Source organism: Lygodium microphyllum, chromosome 29, assembly GCF_053477565.2.
Source record: "Lygodium microphyllum isolate KBCC chromosome 29, Lygodium_microphyllum_v1.1.10, whole genome shotgun sequence".
NCBI lineage: Eukaryota > Viridiplantae > Streptophyta > Polypodiopsida > Schizaeales > Lygodiaceae > Lygodium > Lygodium microphyllum.
The window spans coordinates 29,847,645-29,873,644 of NC_141163.1; the positions used below are offsets into that span (position 1 = coordinate 29,847,645).

A 26,000-nucleotide genomic window follows, 5' to 3' on the forward strand; every position below is an offset into this window, starting at 1 on the left:
GCACTCACCAACTCTCTCTCTCTCTCTCTCTCTCTGACTGTGTTTTGTCTCCCGTCACCAACCACAACAACGGCTCTGGAACCGCCATATGCACGTCTTCATGGGCCGACCCCGGCTCACCCCCTCCCAGTACTACTTCCCATGCTCATCACCATCATCATCGTCAGCTGCTCCCCTGCTCCGCTGCTGCATTTTCGCTCCCTATCGCTCCTGCGTCGTCCTCGCCATGGCTTCTCCATCGTTGCCGACTCTAGGTTCCTTCCCCGAACTCTCCTGCCGATGCCTGCAGAAGCCATTGTATGTGTGGTTTTCCAGGTGCCTTTCGACATTACACTCTCTCTTCAAGTCGTTCTTGGTTCTCGATGTGTAGCTTTACCACAGCTTAAGATCCATCACGGATCAGCACATTTGGCATACAAGAGAGAGAGAGAGAGAGAGAGAGAGAGAGAGAGAGAGAGAGAGAGAGAGAGAGAGAGAGAGAGAGAGCTGGCAATGTGCGTGCCCCATTAGATCTACAACAGCAGCTCCTCACATAATCTCATCCATTAAGTTAACCTTCAGTTTGTGCACGATTCAAGCAATGCTGCATTGTATAAAGTGACTTGGATAAACTCTCCAGCTGAACTCGTGTAGAGAGAGAGAGAGAGAGAGAGAGAGAGAGAGAGAGAGAGAGAGAGAGAGAGAGAGAGAGAGAGAGAGAGAGAGAGAGAGAGAGAGAGATCATCCTATAAGAAAATTATTTTTCTCGGGGGATTTTTGGCTACGCGGTCATTAAAAGGTTGGATTAGTCCTCGCTTACCTAAGTAGGTTCAAATCTTAACGGTGAATACTTCAAGTACAGTGTTGAATACCTGCGGATATTTTATATCTTCATATTGTTTGAAAGCATGAAATTGGTGGCAAATTTATACCAAAGCTCAAGCATTTGGCGTCTTACAGTTAGCCTAAAGGCCTTTGGCTTTGAGACCAAAAGATAGATGCAAATATCTCAGCTTGCAGTCTCTACGATCTCTAGAAAGAAGGCTATGCGAAGAATTGAAGCATAGGTCTTTCAAATAGGTATGCAACGGGTTTAGAAGTAGGGTCTGAGTATACGATGGCCTAGATCAACCTTCTGCGCCTTGAATAGTGTGGATGTGCCCAAACAGATCGCCAAATTAGACACATACACATCTCCCATTGACGCGGCTTTTAAAGCATGAAAGAAGTGGTATTACCAACAACCCATGGGGATTTGCATTTCAATCGAGTCAAGTAGTTGTAAAAACCGAATAATCAAGAATGGGTGAGATCAAGACTTGGGTTTTGGGATTAAGTTTGATAAATCAAATCACCTTAGCACATGTGAGTTATGTTAGTGTCTCGTAGCGTCCAAAAAGACCTCGAGACCAAAAATTTGGTGAGTACAACTGATCCATTGTAAGCCTTTGTGAGAGACGGTAGTAGAAGAAGGAAAGAGTACTCGAGTAAGCTGAGAACGAAGGCAAGAAGATGAAATCAGCTCAATGATGATGAAAGCTGATCCAAGGCTTCAGCCTTTGCACTTGCTAGAATGTGTAGCTGCAGTGAGGGCGTTGGGAACGAGAAGGTAGGAAGTGTTAATGACCAATTGAGAGGGGTGCCTACAAATAGACAAGAAACCCTTAAAAAACCCCGAAATGCTCTTCGGTGACATAATCGTAAACAAACCAAATAGTATTCTCAAGTGGCGTCTTGGGCCAAGAAGATGGATGGGGCCTAAAAATAGGGGCAAAGGACAGCAAGATCAAAAGCGAGACCAAAATGAGAAGACTTGGAGAGAGCTCCTAATGTCCCTTATTACTGACTTTATATAGGGCTCATAACCAAGAAATAAACATGACTATTAACACCACCCCTCTCAGATCTTGGGTGTGCTTCAACTCCCAAGGGATGTAGAAGATGAAGAATCGAAGGCAATGGAAGAGCCTTTGTGAAGATATTTGTCACATTGTCTGTTGTGGGATATTGAACCAGCTCTAACTCCTTGGCCTTTGTGAAAGAAAGTGCAATAGCCTATGATACTTGGCCTTTGTGGAAGGAAGAGCAACATTAGGCTGTTGCTTGTTGCTCCAAGAAATGGCACGTGATCCCAGGTGAAGCAAAAACATTAGTAGATCTTTGAAAGTCTATGCGACTATCCCAATCTATCAGCGAGACCCTCTTTGCATACAAAATACCATGGGTGGGGTGCCTTGCAAGTGCAACAAAACTTGTAAGGCAGCTTGCCAATGGGCCTAAAGAGGTCTTTACATAAATGAGCTCAAGATAATAATTGCAAAAGAGATGTTTGGTTAGGTTGAATGAGCCATATCAAGGATCCAACTAGGTGCATGTACCTACTACCTAGTGATATCTGCCATTGCATGTGAAGAATGCTGGGATAACTTTGAACTTGGGTCCTTGGGCTATGAAATTGGCTACAAATAGTCATGTTAAAGGCTCAACAACTCAGCCACATATCTCTACTGAAATGGACATTTAAACACCTCTAGCCTAATAAAAAGCGAAAAAGCTCAAGATCTATCATCAGTACCATCTCAAACTTAGTGCTTAGTTTGTAAAATGTGCTTAGAATGACTCTTAGTAATGATTAAATCATCAATATACAAAAATGACATATGCCACCAATCCATCAAACAATCTAGAATAGAGGTTGGGATCATAATTAGACCATCGTATAATGTGCTCACAATGACTCCTAGTAATGATCAAATAATCAACATACAAAATGACATATGTCACCAACTCATCAAACAGTCTCAAATAGAGGTTGGGATCATAATTAGGCTACCAAAAGCCATTGTCAAAATAGAAGCGGTTTATTCGATGATACCAAGTTTTACCTACTTGCGTTAGGCAATAGAGGGCCTTTTGCAAGCGATAAACCTGGTCATGTGTTCTTGGGATACAAAAACAAGGTGGTTGCTTGACATAAATTTTCTCATTCAAGAAGGTAAGACTTTGCATCCATCATCTAATAAACATGCCACTTATGATGAGCTGCCAAAGCCAAAATCAATATGATGCTAGACATGGAAGTTGTTGGGTTGAACATCTTTGCATAGTCCAAGCTGGGCTTTTGACAAAACCCTTGGCAATAGGCTTGGCTTTTGTGAGAATGAGCAAGGGAATTGGAAGAATCACAATTGCTAAACACCAAGAAGAATGAATAATGAAAGAGAGAGCACAAAAACATAGTGAATGAATAGGTAATGGAATCTATAATACAATACAAAAGATATACCACACAAACCACATTGGTGAATGGCATGTGTGGTGATCAGTAGTACCTCTAGTCTCCCTCTCTCCAAGTGGATGTAATCCAACAGGAGTGGAGTGGAGTATACATAGGCCTAAGGATGAGTACTCAAGACAAATGAGCTAGCCCAAAATGGGCTGCCTAGCTGCCCATAAAGGCACCCAATACAAAGCCTAATAAAGAGCCTAACACCCATGAAATGTATATTACTAACACCCTCTCTCTAGTCATGGATGGTCAATATAATAAAGTACATAGTGATGGGAAACACCAAGCCCCTAGGAACCATTGCCAAGTCCCATGCCATAATAATAATGTGCCAGAAACCTACACCACCATAGTATATAGAATAATGCTGAATGAAGAAGATGCTTGAAGTACCTGAACGCACCATTGGAAATACTCAAAAGTCTTCAGCTGTTGGTCATGAATCCTAGTTGAGAAGGCATCTAAAGAAGAAGCATCAAGTTGATGTCAATTAGACTCAAAACCTTGATCATAGAAAATGGAAATAGTTGGGTCTCTATGCCTATTATAAACAGGCCTCCTTAAAGCACTTTGTGACCATGGATTCCTCACCTTGAGCCAAACTCTCAAAGTGTCTTCTCATGTGGGAACAAACTAGGAGCAAACACTGCTCACTGTCCAAACCTCCCATCATGGACCTAAAAGTCAAACCAGCTACAAGCTTTGAACTTCTAGACTATATTGATGCATGTAGAAAGCCTCTGTCAAGGTCCAATGCATCATATGAATGTGTGGCAAACATCAACACTCCCTAACTCTGCCCTCTCACAATTATTCCTCTCTGGCTTGGGCATATGTGAGAAGCGCTACTCCACTACTATAGGACAGGGACAACCCCCCCATCTGTGCCAAGACATGCGCTGGAGGAGAAAATTCAATATATATATATATATTTCACAGTAGAGGAGATCAAGGAATGCCAAAACTTGCATAGGCAAACCCGCCCAGTCCTGAGTCTAGCCATGCTGTAGGAGAAATTGGCTTTCCTCCCTAAGAGGGAACCACCATTCGAGTCAGTCCGAGGGGTCAAGTGTCGATGCAGCAGCCATGTGTCCATCAGCCAAATAGAACCGACCATGCCACCAAAGAAGACGATCCTTTGGAGAAGTCGACTTTCCTCCTTAAGAGGGAACCGCCATTCGAGTCCGTCCGAGGGCTCAAGAGTCTATGTAGCAGCCATCTATCCATCAAGCAAATAGAACCGACCATCCCATCGAAGAAGGCGATGACCCTCTTTGCATTGGTTACCACTGTCAACCGGTGAGCATGATCATGATCACTATGGATTAAGCATGACACCACCTTATCTCGGTAGCACAGAGATGGTGCCACCAAAGCCACTGGAAAATACCCATCAGTAGAACTCGATGAAGGACGGTGGAAGTAGAGAGATACTTGGGAACTCACGGTCAGCTAGCCCGGACAATCAAAAGGTCCACAGTTCAATCAAGCACACACAAACTGGATCGATAGTAAAGAGAGTAGCATGCAATGAAGCACACGCAAACTGGATCGACAGTAAAGAGAGTAGCATGCAATGCACAAGGTCGGCACATGCTGCCTACACGGTAGTCCGGCATGTTCATTTGTTGGCTAGAGAGCAAGTTGGTTATAATCGACTAACATGACAAGGACCTATAGAGGGAATTCAAACATCTACCTGTCACTAGTCGTCATCATCAAAAGACAGATAAAACTATAAAAATTCTTCCTTCTCTCTTTATTCCCGACATGGTGACAATAGTGTATGAAGGTACTGTAAAGGCATACGGTGAGAAAACCTTTGCTTGGCAGATAGACACTTGAAACAGTTTTCACGTCATTTGGAACATGCATATACAACAAAAATCGCTGGCATGCCATACGACCAATTTTAGTGGATATCTCGTTTGAAACGTAAATATGAATTGCTACTTCTTCAGCCAAAATATCACAAGGCATGTTAGTATAATTATTAGTTAATATCACAGAAAACTGCATGCTTTTCCTTGATAAGTTAAACCCAATGTTCATTTCTCTGAAAAAAACCCAAGGTGTTATCAGTACATATCACACGAAACTTTTACGCTAAAATGAGTCACATTTAGTTTGCAAGAGTATTAATGACGGGAACGAATCCACTTGAGCATTCAGGAGCTTATTTCGTAAAGTTCATGTGAGACTTAAGAAGCCTGTCTTGTTTTCTATTGAATCTCACTTAGCTGACAGTATCATCGTTTCATGCAGGTGATGTCTTGGGCAACGAGTTTCCCATTCTTTGTCTGTCGATAACTTGTTTCCACATGGATAAACGAAGCTGGCCTTGGAAGAAAAAATCCTTAGAGCGAATCACTACTTTAAATGATTATGGCGAATCATCACCTACTCATTCTAGTCAACATCTTGACAATCAAGTATGTGGGTTTGTTTGAATTTAGGATTCCATTTCTGATATTACCTTCGTTTTCTCTCACACACGCACACACAAATAAATGCATATGCATGTAGATATAAACAAACACGAATGAAGTTTGTATGTTTTGAGCATTATTCTTTGCCACATTTAGCGGTTGTATCCTCATATGGGGTGTAGTTGTGTACCATCATGTGGGGTGTAGTGGTTTTGGCTTATCATTATTGGACCTGCCCTTGGCTGTGGGGGCACACCATTGAGAAGATTGTTTAGGGGCCCTACTCCTGAGGGCTTTCTTGTCAATTGCACACAAGGTCCTTCCTAGAGTATAATTTTGGCATTTCTTTGGAGTGTCATCCCTTTCCACCTGACTTGTTGTGTAGTATTACGGTGCTTGGTCTTATCTACTTTTAACCTATGCAAGGATCCTTTTGAATAAATAGATAGATGCATGCATACATCTATATGTATGTATATGAAATGGTACAATGATTGGGGCCTAGTTGCTTGCACAATGGAGGGATGGAGACATCGGGCTTATCACAGGAGTCCTTGATAGTAATTACAATGGAACCTCCTAGGAGAGTGGGTTTGGAGAGGCCTATTCCTTCATAGACCTTTTGATGTGACCTTGTTGGGCTATACCGCTACGTTGGGGAGGATGATACAAATGAGCGTTATTAGAGTGGAGCGAGCTACTACACAAGGGACTAATTACCTTAGGGCTTAGGATGTTTGGAGGAGACCCTTGAGGATGGTCATCCATAGGCCTAGCATGTGGATACGAGGATTTTTTGGAGAGTTATGTCTTTCTAATTATAGGTTAGTACTTGAGCATGCCTTCCATGCCAAATTGCTTATAGATAGAGTGGATTGAGAGTCATTGCCATATATGGGAGTTGATTGCTAGCATTATTACTTGTACTCATGCCATTGATTTGCAAGACATTTCTACTACATATGCTCTTCTTAGGATCTTGATAGAGGTTATCCACACTCTGCAAGAGATGTGAGCAAGGTGACTTTGAGTTAGAAAGAAGATAGATGCTTTTATTTGTACTTGGGATTTTGACACCTTCAATTTTGAGTCATTGGACTGGTAGTTTACGCAGGTATCAATCAGATTGTTAGGGCAAAGATAGGAGTAAGGGGTTACAATGAATCAAGCAGTTGCACTTTGCAACGCATGGTGCCCATGTCCACTTGGGCACTATTACCAACCTCCTTACCTTTAGTGGGTATGAGCCATTATCGCTCACCATTAGAGACTGGTACCTCCTTTCAATAGGGTTGCTGTCTTGGACGTGCAGGAGTGTGTAGCAAAAAAGAGTGCTGTCTTGGACATGTAAGAGTGCATAGTGAAAAAGAACACAAATATGGAGTTAGAAGAGAATATGGAGACAAGATGAACATCTTGATATCAAAGGAACAAACCTCATTGAAACACAAAGGTATAAGGCTGCAATGTGTCAGCCCTTTTGCACAACTTGTGAGTGTGAGTGATGGTGCTAGATGGAGGCAAAAGATGATGAAATGATGTTTTAGATGAATGTGGAGCAATGGAAGCAAATAAATGAAGCTGTTATAAACATAGAAAATTGAATGAAAAAACAAGACATGTGTGAACTTGACTAATGGAATTCATATATAAAGCACAAGAGTGTGCAAGGCATGGGCTATGGGCAACCAATAGAGTGCTCCTATATTGAGTATTCTACAATTGGTTGTAGAAGGTAACAGTCCTCATGGTCAAGGGAGCCTCATACTGAAGTTGAAGCTTCTCCCACACCTTGTAAGATGTCCCATTGGAGGTAACTACTAGTAAGACTTCCTCTTCCCTTCTTTTTCAATGTTTGTGATCTTCTTCACAGAAACAGAGTACACAGTCCATAAAGCACTCCAAACAAGCAGGTAGATCAACATCGATTAGTATGAAAACTAGTGGGCAAAGGAGAGGTCAATAGGGAGCAAATGAGGAGAAGCAAATTGAAGGAGAAGCAAAGACATGTGCACACGTGCACACACATTAGTGTATCAAATGTAAAGAAATACTTGAATAAAGAAGATAAAATCAATGTGTATGACAATAAGGCAATGAACACAGTAGAGATTAAAGGTGGAGAGGACTCTAAGATAAAGAAACTGCTCTTTCAATGTTTGTGATCTTCTTCATAGAAACAGAGTACACAGTCCATAAAGCACTCCAAACAAGCAGAAAAATCAACATTGATTAGTATGAAAACGCACGTGCACACATGTCAGTGTATCAAATGTAAAGAAATACTTGAATAAAGAAGATAAAATCAATGTGTATGACAATATTGCAATGAACATAGTAGAGCTCAAAGGTGGAGAGGACTCAAAGATGAAGAAAATGAACGATCAAACAAACTATGCTGATGTGAATACAATGAACCTTGAATCTTTGTGTCTCGCGTTGATTGGGATAGAGATAACTGGAAGAGGAATCTTTGACAGCCCCAAGAGTGTGTCGTACCTCCAAGGGATCTTGAAACACAATAGACTGTCCCTCTCCCTCACATGGCTGGAATCGGAGTCGGAATGTGAGGATGGTGAAGAATTGGGGGAGACCTTGCCCTTCTCTTCTCCTTATCTTGTTTCTGCGGTGCCACTAGCTTCTTGCAATCCTTGCAGAGGTGCCACTTCTTGCCATAGAAGTAGCATTGACCCTTTGTCTTTTCCCTCGTATCACCCATCTCTGAAGCAATGGAGGCACTCGAATGAGGGCCCTTAGAACTAGAAGGCAACCTTCCTTGTAATGGTGATGCAGATTCATGCTTAAGTAGCATCAATGGCATGTGTTGGGAATTGAGGAGAGTATGAGATGTTTGAGCTCATAAGGCATTTGCCACACCATTGAACTCCAGAGGCATTTTTCAAAGAAAAGTCCCTATTAATGGGCTTCACGAAGAGCAAAGAGTTTTGAAGCCGATCCTAGATTTGTGTCAGTTGGAGAATGAATGACGGAATCATATTAGTCACCTTAAACCAAGTATTTTGCAATTGGTTGTAGAAGGTAACAACCCTTATGGTGGAGGGAGCCGCATACATAAGTTGAAGCTTCCCCCACACCTTGTAAGATTTCCCTTTGGAGGTAACCACCGGGGTAGGATGTCCTCTTCCCCTCTCTTTCCATGTTTGTGATATTCTTCATAGAAACATAGTACACAGTCCAGAAAGCAGTCCAAACAAGCAGGCAAATCAACATTGAAAAGTTGTGGGCGAAGGAGAGGTCAATAGGCAGCAAATGAGGAGAAACAATTTGAAGGAGAAGCAAAGACATGTGCACACGTGCACGCATGTCAGCATATCAAATGTAAAGAAATCCTTGAACAAAGAAAATAAAATCAGTGTGTGCGACAATAATGCAATGAACACTGTAGAGCTCAAAGGTGAAGAGGACTCCAAGATAAGGAATATGAATGATCGAACAGACTATGCTTATGTGAAGACAATGAACCTTGTATCTCTGTCTCGTGTGGATTGGGATAGAGATAATCTGGAAGAGGAAACTTTGACAGCTTCAAGAGTGTGTTGTACCTCCAATGGATCCTCAAACACAGCAGACGGTCTTTGAAAGTGATCAGCTGCTGTAGAAGTAGAATAGAGTGTCCAGACAGGCTGATCAATGATGGCAACAGCAGGGCAGGTTGCAAGCTGCAGAAAACACAGTAGAAACAGCTCCAAATGATGGCTGGAATTAAAATGCAGCAGCTTCAAGAAGTATGACAGCTTGAGATGATGACTGATGGGCTGGGTGGCAGCAGTAGGCTGCAAACCCAGCTGGTTGAGCACTCCAACAGGTTGGGTGGCAGTAGATAATGTTAGCTGGTGGGCAGCCTGCAAAACATGAAAACATATCCTTTGGCTGAGGTGACAGCTGCTAGATGCTTTAGAGATGGTGAAGACAGGCCATGACCAGCAAACACAGGCTGTATGACAAGGCTGATCAGGTCGCCAAGCTGGAGAGGGGCTGGACTACACACCACAAACTGAGATATCCTCTGGGAGGGGTGTGGATAGCATTGGAAATCAGGTGCCAGCTGATGGAGAGTAATGAACTAATTGGGGATAGCAATTGACTATGTAGCCAATCTCTTAAAAGATGAAGAACCAACCAAAGTTTGTAGGTTTGCTTATGGGACACAAAAACTTTTTCGCATTTTGAGTTTTGGGGTTGTCTAGAATGAGCTAATGAAGGTTTTAATGTTGATGCACATGTTTTAGCATAACACTCCCTATGAGGCCCACACTAGAACTAGGAGGGATCGGAAGCATAATTTAGCCTTAATTACACTGACAGGTCCCATCCAAAGTAGATAGGGCATTGGTTCATGGGTGTTTGGTGGCTGCCTAAGAACTTATCAAGGGTATAGAGGCAATGATTATCTTTCCTCAGGAGACCAAAGGGCCTCCCAAGAGAGGCCAAGACATGGGACAAATGCTCATTGGCTGCCCAATGGCTGACTAGGACTTACAAAGGCAATGCAAAATTGCTTTGTATTGTCTTTTCTTTTCTTTTTTCCCCCTCTTTGGTTTTTCTTATAAATCTATGCCCATGGGAAGAAAAGAGATGATTGGCTTTAACATCACAAAATAGATAGTGCTTACACAATGGGTGTCAGTGATGAATGAAATATAATGGTATGTGCTGTGTGCTGCCATAGTATACTACCATGGAGACTACCATAGGAGATGTTGCGAATCTAGTGGATCCAAGGTCGACCACTCTGTGGAGAAGTAAAGGAACTATATATATATTTATGGAAGGAGATTTCATCCTTGGATGGGTGCTTGCAAATACAAGGTGTGCCCCTTATTCAAAGTGCTTCATTTACAAAAACACAATGCCAATGCAAGTTTTATGCAACGAGTAATGTAAAGTGTTATACTCAAACATAATGCTTATACAATGGTGTCACTTGGATAGTGCTCTCGTAGGTGAAATTTTCACTTACCCAAGCATCCTTTTATAAGAATGATCATCAAGACACATATGGATAATGATGTGAAGTACATGAAGTAGCTAAATGAATGGAGACCAAAATCTTGTAGGTGCCAAAAGAAGAAGGCACTCCCTCTCACCACTGGATGGTGGAAGGAAAAGCTATGGGGACTACCTTTCCTTGTAATGGCAACAGTGAAGGGGAGGGAGCACCCACTTTGGTCCATGGAAGAAGATAATGAAGGACTCGGTTTGGTTAGCATGTTTGCAAAATTGTCTACTTAAAGGCACAAATATTAGGTGAATAGTACCTAGCTCCACCTAGTCTCTGGCAAAATGATAGTGAACCTTGACATGGTTTGTCTTCTGATTGATGATGGGGTTACCAACAAGTGCTATCACACACTAGATATTGCAATAGATCACAGTTGAAACAATGCATGGAAATTGAAGTTTCACCAGCAAGCTTCTCAGATATAGAACCTTAGTGGTGCCATCATAAAGAGCCGTATACTTGATCTCGATGGAGGATGTGGCCATCATAAAGTATATCTCGATGGAGGATGTGGCAAGTGTATCCTATTTATGTGGCAAGTGTATCAAAAGGCTATGCATGAGCATCCTTCAATAGCTTCACAATGGGATCTAAAGGTGGGGTTGTGAGAGGGGTCTTGTGCAAGCAATATTGATGCACTAGCTGAAGGGTATATTTTTGCTAGGATACAAAGATCCCATCCCCATGTTGATCAGAGCTCGTGATAAATAGATCATTTGCATACAAGATAATATAGTTGACTCCTCTGAAGTGGATTTGATACAAAGTTTTAGGTCATAGTTGGGTGGAACGGTATCCATGTGATTTAAGAAAGTTGTTCATTCTATGAAACACAGAACATGGTTCTTGCTTCAATCCATAGAGGGTTTTTCACAAACAAAAGTCCTTAGCTTTATGGTTTGGAAGGGAAAACTCGAGGGGCTACTCCACATAGATTTCCTCCTCCAAATAACCAATCAAAAAGGTGCTTTTGATGCCCATCTAATAGAAGGGCAAACCATGATGGGAGACCAAAGCCACTAATAAACTTCATAATCAATATCTTATTTTTATGGAAATCCTTGTACCACAAGGTAAGTCTTGTATTTATTCCAGGTTCCATCAGCTTTCAATTTTGTTCTAATGATTCATTTAGCCTTGATAACCTTCTTGTGGCTTGGACAATCCACCAAGGTCCAAGTTTCGTTTCGGTCAATGCTCTCAAGCTCCTTTTCCATGGCTTCTTGCCATGGGGATGCTTTAGAGCCTCTTGCCAACTGTTTGGCTCAAAGTGTGCTTTGTAATTTGTCATAAAGACAAGCATAGAGGAAGCAATAGATGCGAGCTTAGTAGATCTTCTAGGGCTCTTTGAGTTTGTATTTGGTGGAACGTGAATCCTACATGATTAGCTTGTACTAGCAAGATAATGGGTCCTTGGGAGCGGGCTTGGGAGTTGAAAACTCTATAGGTGGTTTAGGAGCGGGGAGAAGGCTAGACTCAAATGACACTATCTTAGGAACTGCAGGTTGAGGGATAGGCTCAAAAGTTTGTGTTGGTGAAAGAGGTTGCACAATGTTCCTCTTGTCAAATACAACATCTCTTCTTTGCAAGATATGGGTTGTTTTAGGATCAAATGATTGATATGCTTTAGCTTTTGAAGAGTAGCCTACAAAAGCCAGGAGCTCTACTTTGGCCACAAGCTTTCTCATCTTGTCATTAGGAGTATGTGTATGCACGACTCCCAAAGACTCAAAAGGTGGGAAATGGTAGGTTGAATGCCGTGTAATGCCTCGAAGGGGGGTCTTATGATGAGGGACTACCATAGTCGATTATTGGTTAAGGATGTACATTGAAGTGTTAAATAGCCTTGGACCATAGGCATTGAGGGAGCTCCATTGTTACTAGTATAGAGCATGCCATGTTCATGATAGCCGAGTTCCTATGTTCTCTAACTCTTCTGAGAGGCTGGTCTGGATGCCATGCTCTTGTAAGAACTTGGAAAACTTGTGGGAGACAAACTCATTGCCATCATCAGTCACTATCCGAATATGGACACCCATCTAATTTTGCACTAATCACACCCATGTACATTGTAGAGAAATATGAGAAGGCTTAATATTTAGCCTTTAGGAAGTATACCTACATATATCTTGGATAATCATCCACTAAGAGGAAAAGTACAATACTCCATTTAAGGTAGCAATGGATGCTGACCCACTAAGGTCAACGTGAACCAATTGACGAGGCTCCTTAGCTCTATGGGAAGTTTGTTGAGAATATGGTGCATGATGCTATTTCCTGAGTTGGTATGCTTTATAGACCTCCTTGAATAGTACGGGTTGATAACTTGTAAAGAGAGTAATACCCATGGTGTCCTAAGCGATAATGTCGAAGGTGCTCCTCATTCACAAGATTCCTAGTTGCAGGCAAACAATGGAGTTTATAGAATTCAAAGCCATTAGCCATCGGTTGGGATAGAAACTGTGACATCAAGAATAAGCCATTAGGTTGTATCTCACTATGATCAATCGGTAAACTAGACTTCGCATCAAGGACCTTGTTTGTGGTTGTTGTAAAGAAAATTGCTCTCCCCAAGCAACAAAGTTGATGGATGGATAGAAGATTCACTTCGACCTGGGCACATAATAAACATTGTCTAATGTAGTGAGATCCCCACCTTGATCAACATCAAACTTGATTTAGTTTATGCCCTAAATCTTGGCAAAGGAATTGTTACCACATCAAATATTCCTTGCGGTTGGACTGCGGTTGATGAAGAGGTTACGTAATGGAGTCATGTAATGGGTGGCTCCACCATGCACAACCTAAACGCTTAATGGTTGTAAGGACATGTTGGGTGGGTCTCAAAAATAGCCTTGTTTGTGAGCAGCTTGTGGATATGGACCAAGCTCCCAACCTTTGATGGATCCATAGAGATGAGGTGGCATGAGGATTGAAGTCCATTGCCGTTCCAAGAAACTAGTGTAACATCCCCTTGGGAGTCAAGAAAGGCACAGACTGTGATGGTTGACCTATTGTAGTGTGATTTTGAGATCTCCATTGCCCTTGATTGTTTTGGTTGCCACCACCTTGTTTGCATTGTGGGGGGTTATCTTGCAATTGTGGGATAGTGGTTTGATTGAGGGGTTTCTTGGGCTATGTGTCTTTTGTCTTTGAATGACACACGTCAACATGGTCAGCCTTTTGATATTGTTGATAGTACCTATTTTTCTTATGTGTACTTTCCCATCCTGGTTTTAATTATGATAGTGTGTTCCCTTGTGAATCAACTTTTCTTCTTGATTTTGGTCATTATATTTGTTCATGCCCTTTCCTTTCTTTCCCTTCTAAGAAGTGAAAATAAGGTCCACATTGATTTTCAGCGTGATTTTCCCTCCATTGACGAAGGAGATCATGATGATGCAAAGATCTCAAAGAGGGCTTCTATTTGGGAAGCAAAGATAGTGCCTAGATGGTTGCTGGATACGTTATGGGATAGCAGACAGGCTTTCACTCTTCTTGGATGTACTAGAGCAGCTTCTCATTAGGCATTAGGGAACTTTACAGGCTCTGCTCTATTGGCCATTGCTTGTGGTGAAGAGCCTCTTTGTGTTGAGGATGCTTGTGAGGATACACATCAATTGAATGCTATGTGATCATGGGTGTAAGAGGAGCTTTCTTGGGGAATTGGTCAAATGGCCTTGCGTAACGCAATAGTTGGTACTCAAATCATAGAAAGTGGACATGGTCGGTTGTGAGATCACTTGTTGGGCAAAATTAAAGCACTTGTGTGGTAATTTCTTTAGGAATAGTGTGACTTGGTCATCAAAGGACTTAGGAAATTTAGTAGTAACAAACTCTGTGAGTAAATGTTGGTATTCAACTAACTTTATTTTAAGGTCATCTTGGTTTGTAATTTGGAACTCTTGGAGCTCATGGGTCAAGATTGATACAATGAGTCCTATTCGAAGCTACATAGTGAGTAGCCAAGTGTTACCACTACTCAGATGGTAGGTCAAAATGTTGAATTTGTGATTGAAATTCAAGTAAAATATCTTGCATCAACTCAACAATGACAGAGACATTACTTGCTTTCAGAGCAGACAACCTTTGGGGGATGCCAATGGGGGTCCAGTTGGGGTTCTAGCCCTTGAACAAGGTCCCGTAAGTTATGTGAGTCTAAGATATGCCTCACAAGATTAGACCAAGTGGTGTAGTTAGACCCATTAAAATGATTCTTATTAGTGAATACATTTTGGGTAGATGTTGATGTGGAGTGTGAACTTTGAGGTGTTGCATAAGATGTATTCTGTGGTATGTAGGAATAGAGTTTGGTATACCATATGGTGCTGAAGGAGGAGGCAATGAAAGTTGGAACCCATGGCTCTTACCCAATTGTAGGTTGAGGCATTGAAACATGATCAAATAGTCCACTAGGTAAGCACATGTATGCAAATGGTGGTACCACTTGGGCAACATTAGGGGGTGGGTATGCTTGGGTAGGTGATCCTTGCAAATAGGTTCTCGAAGGTGCTTGGTTCGGGGGGGGGGGGGAAACAACCCTACCACCAGTACACCTCCACCACTTGGTTGTGCATAAGCAAAGGGCCTAGAGAAATAAGTGCCTAAGATGGTGTTTCCCTCGGTGTGGTGAATGGTGCTAAAGGTGGTTGCATGAATGACGGTGCATTGGAAGGAAAGGGTGAGATGTGGTTGGATTGAAATGTGAGTTGTGGAAGGAAGTGATGTGTATGTAGTGGAAAAATTTTGTGAGTTAGGTAGAATTGTGGGAAATTGAAATTGTAATGTTTGATTTTGTGGATGTGATGATAAAGAACCAAAAGCAAATTGATTGAAAGAAGTATGAGATGAAGAAGTTTTACTAGAATTTTGCTTATAATCACCTCATTTCAGGTTTACATATTGATAAGGATCATCTTGATAACTTACCCCAGTATTTGCAGTACAGGTGTCAGAAGTGGTGCAACAATGGAAGCATAAAGTACTGAAAATAAACTGCTAAACACAAGACAAAAGAGAAAGAAAACAGAAGAACACTGCAAAAAAAGAGAACTCAGAGATGTGCTCGAGAAATGGAATCCATATATCAAACACAAGATAGTCGTATACAACAGTGTCTTTGACTATGTGGGCATTTGGCACCGGCTCCTCTCTCCAATGGGAAGTCCACCTAATGAATGATGATGAATAACTAAGGAGGAGGAGAAGCCCCACTATAAATAGGCATAAAATAGACCATAAACAATAGTTGGTCGACCAACATTAAATGCTGGTTGATTGGCATAAAATGCCACAAATGCCATACATAAATCACTACAATAATGCCTAAAATAATGATAATGTGCCCAACCTTGACAGGCATGAATAGACTCACACATGAGTTGACAAACTTGCTAACACCCTCTCTTAGCTCAATCAAGTTGCCACCAAGGTGCCTCGGAGAGAACGCGATGTTGATGTTGATTATAGTAGCTCTTGAAAGTAGAGAACCATAGCATGTCTTTGTGTTCATCATCAATGTCTCGCAGTAGCATACAAGATCATCTTCTCAAAAATGCCTTTGAACATATGTGACCATGGATTCCCCGCCTTTGGCTAGACCACCAAAGTGCCCCCTTAGGTGAGCTCAATACTAGGAGCCAAGCTTGCTCTCTTTCAAATAATTAGCTCATCATGAACTTGGATGTCAATCCTAGCTACAGGGTTTGAACTTGCTAGACTTCGGGCAATGCATCAAATATATCCCTCTTTGGAACTTGTGCATTTGTATACCTGTATAGATGAGACTTGGTTGCTCCATCTCACCACCCTCTCACACTTTCTCTTTGGCACTGGAGAGTTGTGAGGGATGATTACATCACGTGCACTAGAAAGTAGCAGCAAAGGAAGGGGCAGCCAAGCCCTTCCCTCGATCTAAAGAAGTCAATCCTCTCCATGCTTAGGGCTTCTCCTTGGCCGGAGATTTGGAGTTAGATTCTGAGGAAGAGGATGACTTGTTAGAGAAGTCTGCATCCTACTTCTTCTTCTCCTTCTTATTTTGTAAGGTTGCTGACTCCTCGTAGTCCTTCCATAAGTGTCCATTCTTACCATAGTGATAGCATTGGGCCTTCGACTTCTTATTCTTGTCACCCCTCTCTAAAGTTGTAAAAGTCTCATTGGAACCTCCATAATGAGATGGAAGCCTCCCCTATAAATGCAAAGATACCTCATGCTCAAGTAGCATTGAGGGCATATGTGTGAAGCTCACAAGTGTGGATGATGCCTTTACTCTCAAAGCATTCGCCACTCCATCAAACTTCGGGGGGAGCTTGTAGAGTATTGTACCCCATGAGATGCGTCTCTGGAAGGGCAGACTGCATGTGTCCAACTTGGTCTTGTACTTGTGTAACATGGAGCAAAAATGACCGAATGTGTCCTAAGACTCAAACTTCATCTGTTAAAGCTGTCCATAAAGGGTCATTGCACACATGGTGGAAGGTGCCTTGTACAACATTTGAAGCGTTGAGCATACTTCGGGAGATCTCTTGTAGGAGGTAACTATTGGTAGAGCTTCTTTAGAAATACTTGAAGAAGAGCAGAATAGACACATGTATCATCCGAATCCCATGTAAGCACAACTTCCTCATGGTCGTGCTCATCAAAATATTTAGGAAGTGGAAAAGGATGTTGAGGATGGGGAATAGCTCCACAAACAATGTACCAGATGCGAATGATGCTTTTATCACAACACTCTTATGTAAGATAGTGAAGTCCATGTAACTTATCATATGTACAAGTGCATGGAGGAGCCATATGGAGAGGATAAGAAGAGAAGATAGAAGGTAGACAGAGAGAGAGGACAACCAATCAAACAACAAAGATTGCAAAAGAAGAGAGTTTACACATAGTATTCACAGGCTGATCACAAAAACGGTGTTGTCAACACCAAAATCTGCAAGAAAACAGTCAGAAGATGTTGCCCTTTAGTGGACAAGTGTCAGATGCTGAAAATGCAGAAAATCTGGGTTAAAGACAGCAGATGACAGCAAGTCAGGAGCTGCTAGACGTAGCAACACGGTTGCAGCCTGAAAACGCAGGTCTTGTTGGGGCTGACGTCAGGTGATGCTGCATTAAATGCAGGCTGCAGCAAACACAGAAGGGCAGACAACAAACAGGTCATCTCAAAGAAGGGGAAGGCCTGAAATTAGTAGAAAAACGAGCAGCAGGAACCTAGATCCTGCAATTTGACACCATGTCAGAAGTGGTGCAGCAATGGAAGCATAGACAAATGCTGAAATAAACTGCTGAAAGAGAAAGAAAACAGAATATTGCAAAGTGGAGAACTCAGAGATGTGCTTGGGAAAACAGAATATTGCAAAAGAAAACACGAGACAATCACGTACAACAGCGAGTCTCTGGTTGTGTGGGCATTGGCACCAGCTCCTCTCTCCAATGGGAAGTCCACTTGATGAATGATGGTGATGATTAAGGAGGAGGAGGAGCCCCACTATAAATAGGCATAAAATAGGCCATAAACAGTAGTTGGTTGGTTAATGCTAGCCAATTGGCATAAAATTGCCACAAATGCCATAAATAAATCACTACAATAATGCCTAAAATAAGGATAATGTGTCCAACCTTGACAGGCATGCACACACTCACACATGAGCCGACAATCTTGCTAATAGGAGCAGTAGAAGGCCTAGCAAATGAAACTTGTTTACCTTTACTGTTGAGATGGAATTGGATTAAAGAATGGTATGTATGATGGTCTTGCAAGATCCTTTGGTTTGATCTATGGGCTCATACGTTGAAGCTTTCTTGAAGGGTTTGTTGCATAAGAATCGTCTTGTATTCTCTTGCATGATCTCATACATTCTAGATTGGCCATACCAATTTGTTAAATCTCATTTTTTCATAGTTTAGTAGGAGATAGTTGGGAGTATCACTCTTGTTTGGCTCTTGACATACATTGTGATGGAGATTGCTTTGGCGATGAAGTGGATGAAGGCATCTTCTCTTCTATGTTCTTACTTCCTCTTTGATGTCAAGCTTGATTAAGTGTTAGATATCTTCAAAGTGAACCTAACTCTGATACCATGTAAAGAAATACTCGAACAAAGAAGATAAATACAAAGTGTACAATAGTAACACAATGATAAACAATAGAACTCAAAGATGAAGAATAACACAGAGAATGTAAAAGAATGATAAAACATACTATGCTAAAGTGAACACAATGACCTTGAACCTCCGTGTCTTAATGTGGTATGTGCCATGTGTACATGTAGGTATGTATACATGCACATAGATGCATGCAATCAATATACATGCACACAGATGCATGCAATCAATATACATGCAAGCATCCATTCATGTAAGTATGACATTGTACATGTTTACATATGCAGCATGTATGTAAGTATCCACACATCTGTGCATGCATTCATGTTTGCATTTATGTACATGCATATGCATGTGTATGTATGTATACATATATGCATATATGCATATATGTATATATGCTTTATCTAGCTTTTTAAGTGGAAATAGGCTTATAGTGCCAGATAACTTTTGAGGTCATAAAAGGAAGTCATTGCATAGGGAGCATGGAGTGTGACTGAAGTACATAGAATCAAAAAAATCTTCAGTGCTGTTATTTTCACTCTTCTTTTCGAGCTTATGGTTTGGCACAAATGTGTTAAGGATTCCTATTTCTGAGCAAGTATTGCTGGTTTACACATCTTGTAGAAGCTTGCTGTTCATTACAGCTAGATACAGCAAGTCCCCTGTTTTACACTGGAAAGCACTGCAGATCACACTGGTTCTGGTGCCTTACTTTTCATGATAGATGACTAGATGATGATTATATCCCCCCAGTTGCGTGGTAAACAGTGCCTTACTTCATGGATAGAATAGTTCAGGTTCTACAGGATAATACTGCTCTTGCGAGATACTTTGAGCAGTGATCGTTGCTGAACATATCACTTTCTTTCTATATGTGGATAATACTTCTGCAGAGATTATTGAGTTTTAACCCAAGCTGAGTGCATTACAAACCCCAAGTGCCGTGCTTGATATGACACAACATGTATGATGCAACCTAGGTTTGATGTGTCACATTCATTATGTATGCATCATCCATGTGGATGTGTGAAATCTACTCAGTGGAAATGTGTATGTTTATTTTCCCAGGAAGTGTCAAAGCTTCTCGTCTACCATTCTCAAATGTCTAATGAAGCACCATTACACTGGCAAGAATATGAGCAAAAGATAAAGGAGTTAAGTGATAAACTGTCCACAGCATTGCAGGATGTTAGATCCAATGATCTCCTAGTGAAACAACATGCAAAAGTTGCAGAAGATGCTGTATCAGGTAGCAAAATCAGTTTTTCTGTAGTGAGCATGTTAAGACGTAATTTAATAACCAGCTCATTGATCAAGTTTTGACCTTTTCGCAGGTTGGGAAAAGGCAGAACAAGAGGCAGCATCATTCAAACAACAGTTCGACTCAGCATTTCAGCAGAAGCTTGCTGCAGAGGACAGGGTCTCTCATTTGGATGGAGCCTTGAAAGAATGCATGTGGCAGCTTCGGTATGTTCGTGAGCAGCAAGAAGAAAATATTCATGATGCTGTTGTGAAAAAGAGTAGAGAATGGGAGAAAGTTTGTGCTGAACTTGAGGATAAATTAGCAGATGCTGAGCGACGATTCTTAGAGAGAGATGCAGAAAACATAGCAATTTCAAAATCTCTTCAGGAAAGAGCATTAAACAATGCAGAAATCAGTCGATCTCTTTCTCAAGCTGAAGCTGAAGTCAGCACAATGCAGATTCAACTAGAGTCTATGCAGCAACAAAATGTTGTCTTAAACTATAAGCTCAATTCTTTAAACAAGGAGCTAGAGATTAGGCTAGAGGAGAATAACTTAGGTAAAAGAGCTGCAGTTGCCGCAAGCAAACAACATTTGGAGGATATTAAAAAGATATCTAAACTAGACGCAGAATGCCAGCGGCTGCGAGCCCTGGTACGCAAGAAGATGCCCCATCCAGGTGGGGTTGTGCAGGTGAGAATGGATATCATAGAGCCAGGGAAGGAAAAATCTATTAACAACAGGAGAAGTTTCAAAGGAGGTGGATCACCTGGACTTTCCAATGTGAACCAGGCACAGGAAGTATATTTGATACCAGAGGAGATAAATATTCAGTCTGAGCACTTAAGTGCATTAGAGGAAGAAACCAAGATGCTTAAAGAATTGTTAGCCAAAAGGACCAGTGAGCTGCAGTCTGCAAGACTGATTTGTGCAAGAACAGTTGGCAAATTATCCTCTGTTGAAGAGCAACTCAAAACTTTGACACATTCGCAAGGAGTACCTAAGGCATCAAGCACGGGGTTGGATCTGCATGCAGCAAGTACAAGAAGTTTCAACATTAGCCAACCACAGAGTGTCACTTCAGTATCAGAGGATGGAAATGATGATGAGATCAGCTGTGCTGAATCATGGGCCACAGCTTTAATTGCAGAGCTTGATCAGTTCAAGAAAGGAAAACCCATTCACACTTCAGAAAAAATTCCAAACACATCTGAAGTTGACATTATGGATGACTTTGTTGAAATGGAGAGGCTTGCATCAATGCCTTCAGAAACTGGTAAATCCATTCTGAAGCCACAGGCTGGGGTTGGTCCAGATTTAGAAATTAAAGCTTTTAAGGATAGAATATCTTACTTGGAGCAAAGCCTCTTGGAGAAAAATGCAAAGCTTCAGAAAGCCAACCAACTTTATGAGGAAGTGAATCACAACCTAGCTTTTACAGAGGGACAATTAGCTGCATTGCAGTCTGAAAATGCTGCTAACCTTGCAAAACTAGAGTGTTTACAACAGAAATTTGATGCATTTTTTAGGGCTCAAGATGAAGGTTCAAATCTGGAGACAATTTTGCATCACATGAGAGCAGATAAGGGAGTTTCTTCTCTTTCCGTCTCAACTCTTCAAGCTCGCATCAGGCAACTTTCCATAAGCTGTGATTATGGCAATAGTCTAGCCACCGAAGTGCCTGTTGATTGTAGTGAATTCTCAAGTTCACATACAGCAATTGTTAGTGCTGAGAACCACTCAGAAGAAGTGTCACCTCTTGTCTCTGAGGCCAAGTTCAAACACCAGGGAGCCGGACCAGAACTAACTTCCACTATATGCAAGGTAATCCGCCTGGTTGAAGACCTTGCAATAGGTAAAAGCACTGGCAGAGCTTTTCCAAGCAGGGTAAATCTATCTGATTCTGAAAATGCTGCTAAAAGCGTTTCCTTGGCACCAGCTATGCAATTTATAGATCCTGAGTTTGATACCAAAATGCAGCAATTTATATCTGCTAGCAATGACTTTTTACATGGAGAGGTTGACCTTCTACATTTCATGGTTGGGCTCTCATTAGTGCTTAAATACCTCTCCAAGCAAGCAGTTAAGTCTGATCCTATGCTATGTTATCGAAATGGGGAGACTGGAGAGTTCAGTGGCTCAGCTAGTCCGATATCTGATACAGGTAACTCCGACTATTCAGAAAAAGGAGCCACGAAAGTTGTACCTGCTGATGAAAGTGAGGATGCACCTACAAGGGAGGAGCTTTTACGAGAAATTTCAAAAATTGAGGAAGAGCTTAGAGCTGCCCAAGCTGAAAAGGTTGCGCTGGAAACTCACATGCGAGCAGAGTTTGGAAGGTTCAATAGCATAGAACAGGAGCTGGCTAAAGCAATAAAAGAGAGGGACGATCTGGTAAAAGTTAAAGAAGCAGATAAAGAGAAGCTTGAACATTTGCAAGCAAAGCTTTACGAAGTAGAGCAGCTTGTAACAACTCTTACAACTGAAGTTGCGTCTGCTGAAGCTTCAAAGAACCTTGCCGAGGCACAGCTTTCCAACATGGCTGCTTCTAAATTAAAATCAGACAAAGACCTCCAGGGCAGTACTTTAGCAGTTCAACGTCTGCAGGAGAAGGTAGAGATTCTTGAGAAAGAGCTTTCTCTTGAACACAGAAAAAGGGATCACTTAGAAGTGACTTGCCAGGCTTTGAAGGACCAGGTTTTCAAGTGAGTAACTCATCATTTCGCAGCACATGTGCACAAATATGCATCATTTTTTAGTTACTGGTTCTTTGGCACATGCCTATGTTCTGGACGCACCAAAGCTTTATGAAAGAGGCACCCTTTTTCTGCTGTTGTTAGGTGGAAACAATAAACTGATCAAAGTCGATTTTTCTCTTTTCAGGAGCTCTATTTCAAATTGCTCCGAAAGTCTCCAAGTTGTTCAAAAACCGGAACCTGCGAGAAAGGTAATTGTTTTGAAACAAGTTGGTCATCATATCATCACTTGTACAAGTAGTACAGATTAACAAGAAGTCTATCTGCTGATTCATCAGGTTTCTTCTCAAACTTATTTGGCATTTCGCTCCCGAGTTCGGCAATGAAATTACGATTTTCACTATACACATTGAGTCTACCAACTTGTCAAATTGACCCCTCCCTCCATTTGTGATCCAATAGGGAGAAAGGCCCTGCATATACAAAATAACCCACAAAGGTGCATTGCAATAAATTAGGAGAGGTCTTCGCATAAAGGAATTGAGCATAGCCACTAGCAAGGAAGTTCCAGCTATGTTATGAGGATAACCCCAACTGACTGCCTTATGAGCGGGCTAAGAAAGCCTCATCTCAAGATCAATGAGGGACAATGGAATGGCACCCGTCCATACCAAAATAGTTGTTGTGAAATGAAGATTCTTTGAAGTGACTAGAAAACCTTTAGGGCTGTCAGGGCTGTCAAATATGTCCACTGGCAGTTGGAGCCATCTGGACATGTAAGAAGTGCCAGAGGTCTCACAGGTCTAGGTAGACACGACTGTGTTTGTGGTGTACTTGGGCTATAGGCTAGATGTGCCTTTATGCCACCTAACAGTTCACTTAGTCCTGTGTAGCCACTTGAAGATTTGGCAGACTCAGTGTTAGAGACTGAGTCCTGCGTAGCCACTTGAAGATTTGGCAGACTCAGAGTTAGGCCACTTTTTATTCATATCTGAGTGGGATCTAAAGTGAGCCAATTTGTGAGGTCATTTAGAAACCTAGTCTAAGAGTGTACTTGTAAAGGAGACAAAAGTCTAGACAATTGAGAGTTAGGCAAGTGAGTCTAGAAATAGGCAGTCCTTTGTCAATTGTGTGATTGGTGTTTGTTTAGTGTCATTGCCCCCACAAGTGTCCTGCTATCATGGTGTTTGCTGTCTCAATTTTATGGTTGCTGAGATGCAGTTCTGGCTTCTACTTTGAACGCGCCGTGTCTCGCATCACCAGTCTCATGCTATTTGCTGATAAAAATTAACTAATTGAACCATGGAGCTGGCTGTAGCATGCAGCAGTGCACCATTCACCTGCATCGTGTTGCTGTCTACTACCTGTCGGGCCTGCATACTGCTGTGTACTGGGGTTAAACAATCCAGACCAAGTTGTGGTTCATTGTTTGAGTGCCCTGCTGCCTGCATTTACCACTGTTCATAGTCCAAGTGAATGAAAAGTAAATACTTGAAGAGAAAAGGGGGGTGAGTTAGGTTCACCGGGGAGCTTAAATAGCTGTCAAGCTTCCACAGGTACCATTGGGCTACTTGCCATCTATTATCTAGCATGTTAAAACTGAAGCTATGGGTTGTGAATGACATTTTCTTGCTTGGACATGGCTACTGCACTTTGTGGGGGTAGTAGGGTTTTTTCATGGCCTGGTTGGCACTTTGTGGGGGTAGTAGGGTTTTTTCATGGCCTGGTTGGCTTTGAATTTCTCATTTTCATGGTTCTTCAACTGTCCATGGCCATTGGGCCCCCTTGTCGTTTGGAGATGTGTCTTGGGACCCCCAAAAGGAAAAAAAAACTGGAAAGATTTACCAGTTGCATTTTTTATGTGTCTTGCAGGAACTGGAAATTGCAGAAGCAGCAAAGAAGCTAGCGGAGTGCCAACAGAGTATCCTGGTGCTGGGTCAGCAGCTGCAGGCACTGACCTCCTCATCTCCACCGACGACGACAATGTACGGAGGGGCAGATTGCGATGCACCCCAGGGGGAGGGGCCCTTGAGGTCCTTGAGGAGTAGGAGGACTAGGAGGGGGAGGAGGGAGGAGGAGGTGGCAGCAACTGCTGCAGCTGCAGATGACAGAATAAGCATCATCAACAGCAGTGCTGCCTCCTTCTCAGCCTCCTTATCCTCATCTTCGGATATGGTGGACTCTGAGCTGATGAGCTTGACCCAGCTTGGAATGACGAGCAGGAACACCGTGCAGCACCAAGATTACATAGAAGCCGTGCTGGCTCAGATGCCTAGTTCAGACGAAGACGAAGAAGAAGAGAAAGAGGAACCAGCAGGCAAAGTAGAGGAACATCATCGTCACCAACATGCTCCCAGTAGCTTCACCAGGTTCTTCTCCAGAGCCAACAAGAGCAGCCACTGATTTCTTCCTGCATGCTCTTTGTACAGTGTATCATGATCAGCATCACGCTTCATCATCTTCATTATAGTTAGTGTAATTATGATTAGTGTAATTATATATATATATATCAATAATTCATTATCATGGTTATCCATATAAGAGTATGACTCACTCACCAGCAGTGTGTAGAGGAATTCATTCTGATGGTTATCATAACACGAATCTACTCTCACACGAGCAATTTTTATAACAAATGTTGATTCTGTAGTAGTCAAGCTCGAGGGTAATTTCTACTCTCAGATAGTTAGTTCAATATATGTGATTACAGTGGTGGATCGATGTTAAAGAGCATCTATGTGACTGAATAACTTGTTTTGCAATAAACTTCGCATATGTTAGAGATGTTACGAAGCAATTACTTCTAAGCAACTGCATGTGTTTGAGGTGTAAGAGCTATCACCCAATTTAGATTCTTCACAACCCAGAAGGCGCCACAAGGCATAGGAAAAACTTAGTCATCAGAAATAACAAAACAACAAGGCATCTATTGTTCAATTGCTCATCTACCATCGCTATCGAAGGACCATGGAATATAAATCCATTGTCAACCTTGTGCATTCGTAACCCCGCTATCAATCTCATGCCTCCAACTCGAAAGTTCATTTGTTCAGCTTCTACCGTAGGAAATAAGATATAAAGCCATGTAGACGAGAAGGAGAGAGTAACCACCCTGTTTTTCGGAGGAGGATTTTCTACCATTGGAAGTGTGTAGAATAAAGCCATGTTATAGATTCATCAATTCCATATAGGTTTAATGTTTAATTACTCATGAACCCATTTTCAAGTACAATGT

At 41.8% G+C, this 26,000-nt stretch overlaps 1 protein-coding gene across 2 annotated transcripts; it reads left to right on the top strand.

Moving 5' to 3' along the window:
* On the top strand, nt 1–25,475 carry LOC148010489 (filament-like plant protein 6). Of its 2 annotated transcripts, none has more exons than XM_087671483.1 (6): nt 1–315; nt 5,534–5,700; nt 19,895–20,075; nt 20,161–22,774; nt 22,953–23,016; nt 24,638–25,475. In XM_087671483.1, exons 1-6 carry the CDS (start codon nt 300–302, stop codon nt 25,166–25,168), a joined length of 3,573 nt encoding a protein of 1,190 aa, XP_087527609.1. In that variant the 5' UTR covers nt 1–299; the 3' UTR covers nt 25,169–25,475. The 2 variants fall into 2 exon arrangements, with proteins under 2 accessions (XP_087527609.1, XP_087527610.1); XM_087671484.1 differs by having other exon boundaries at nt 1–297.
* The last annotated feature ends 525 nt before the right edge of the window (nt 25,476–26,000 follow it).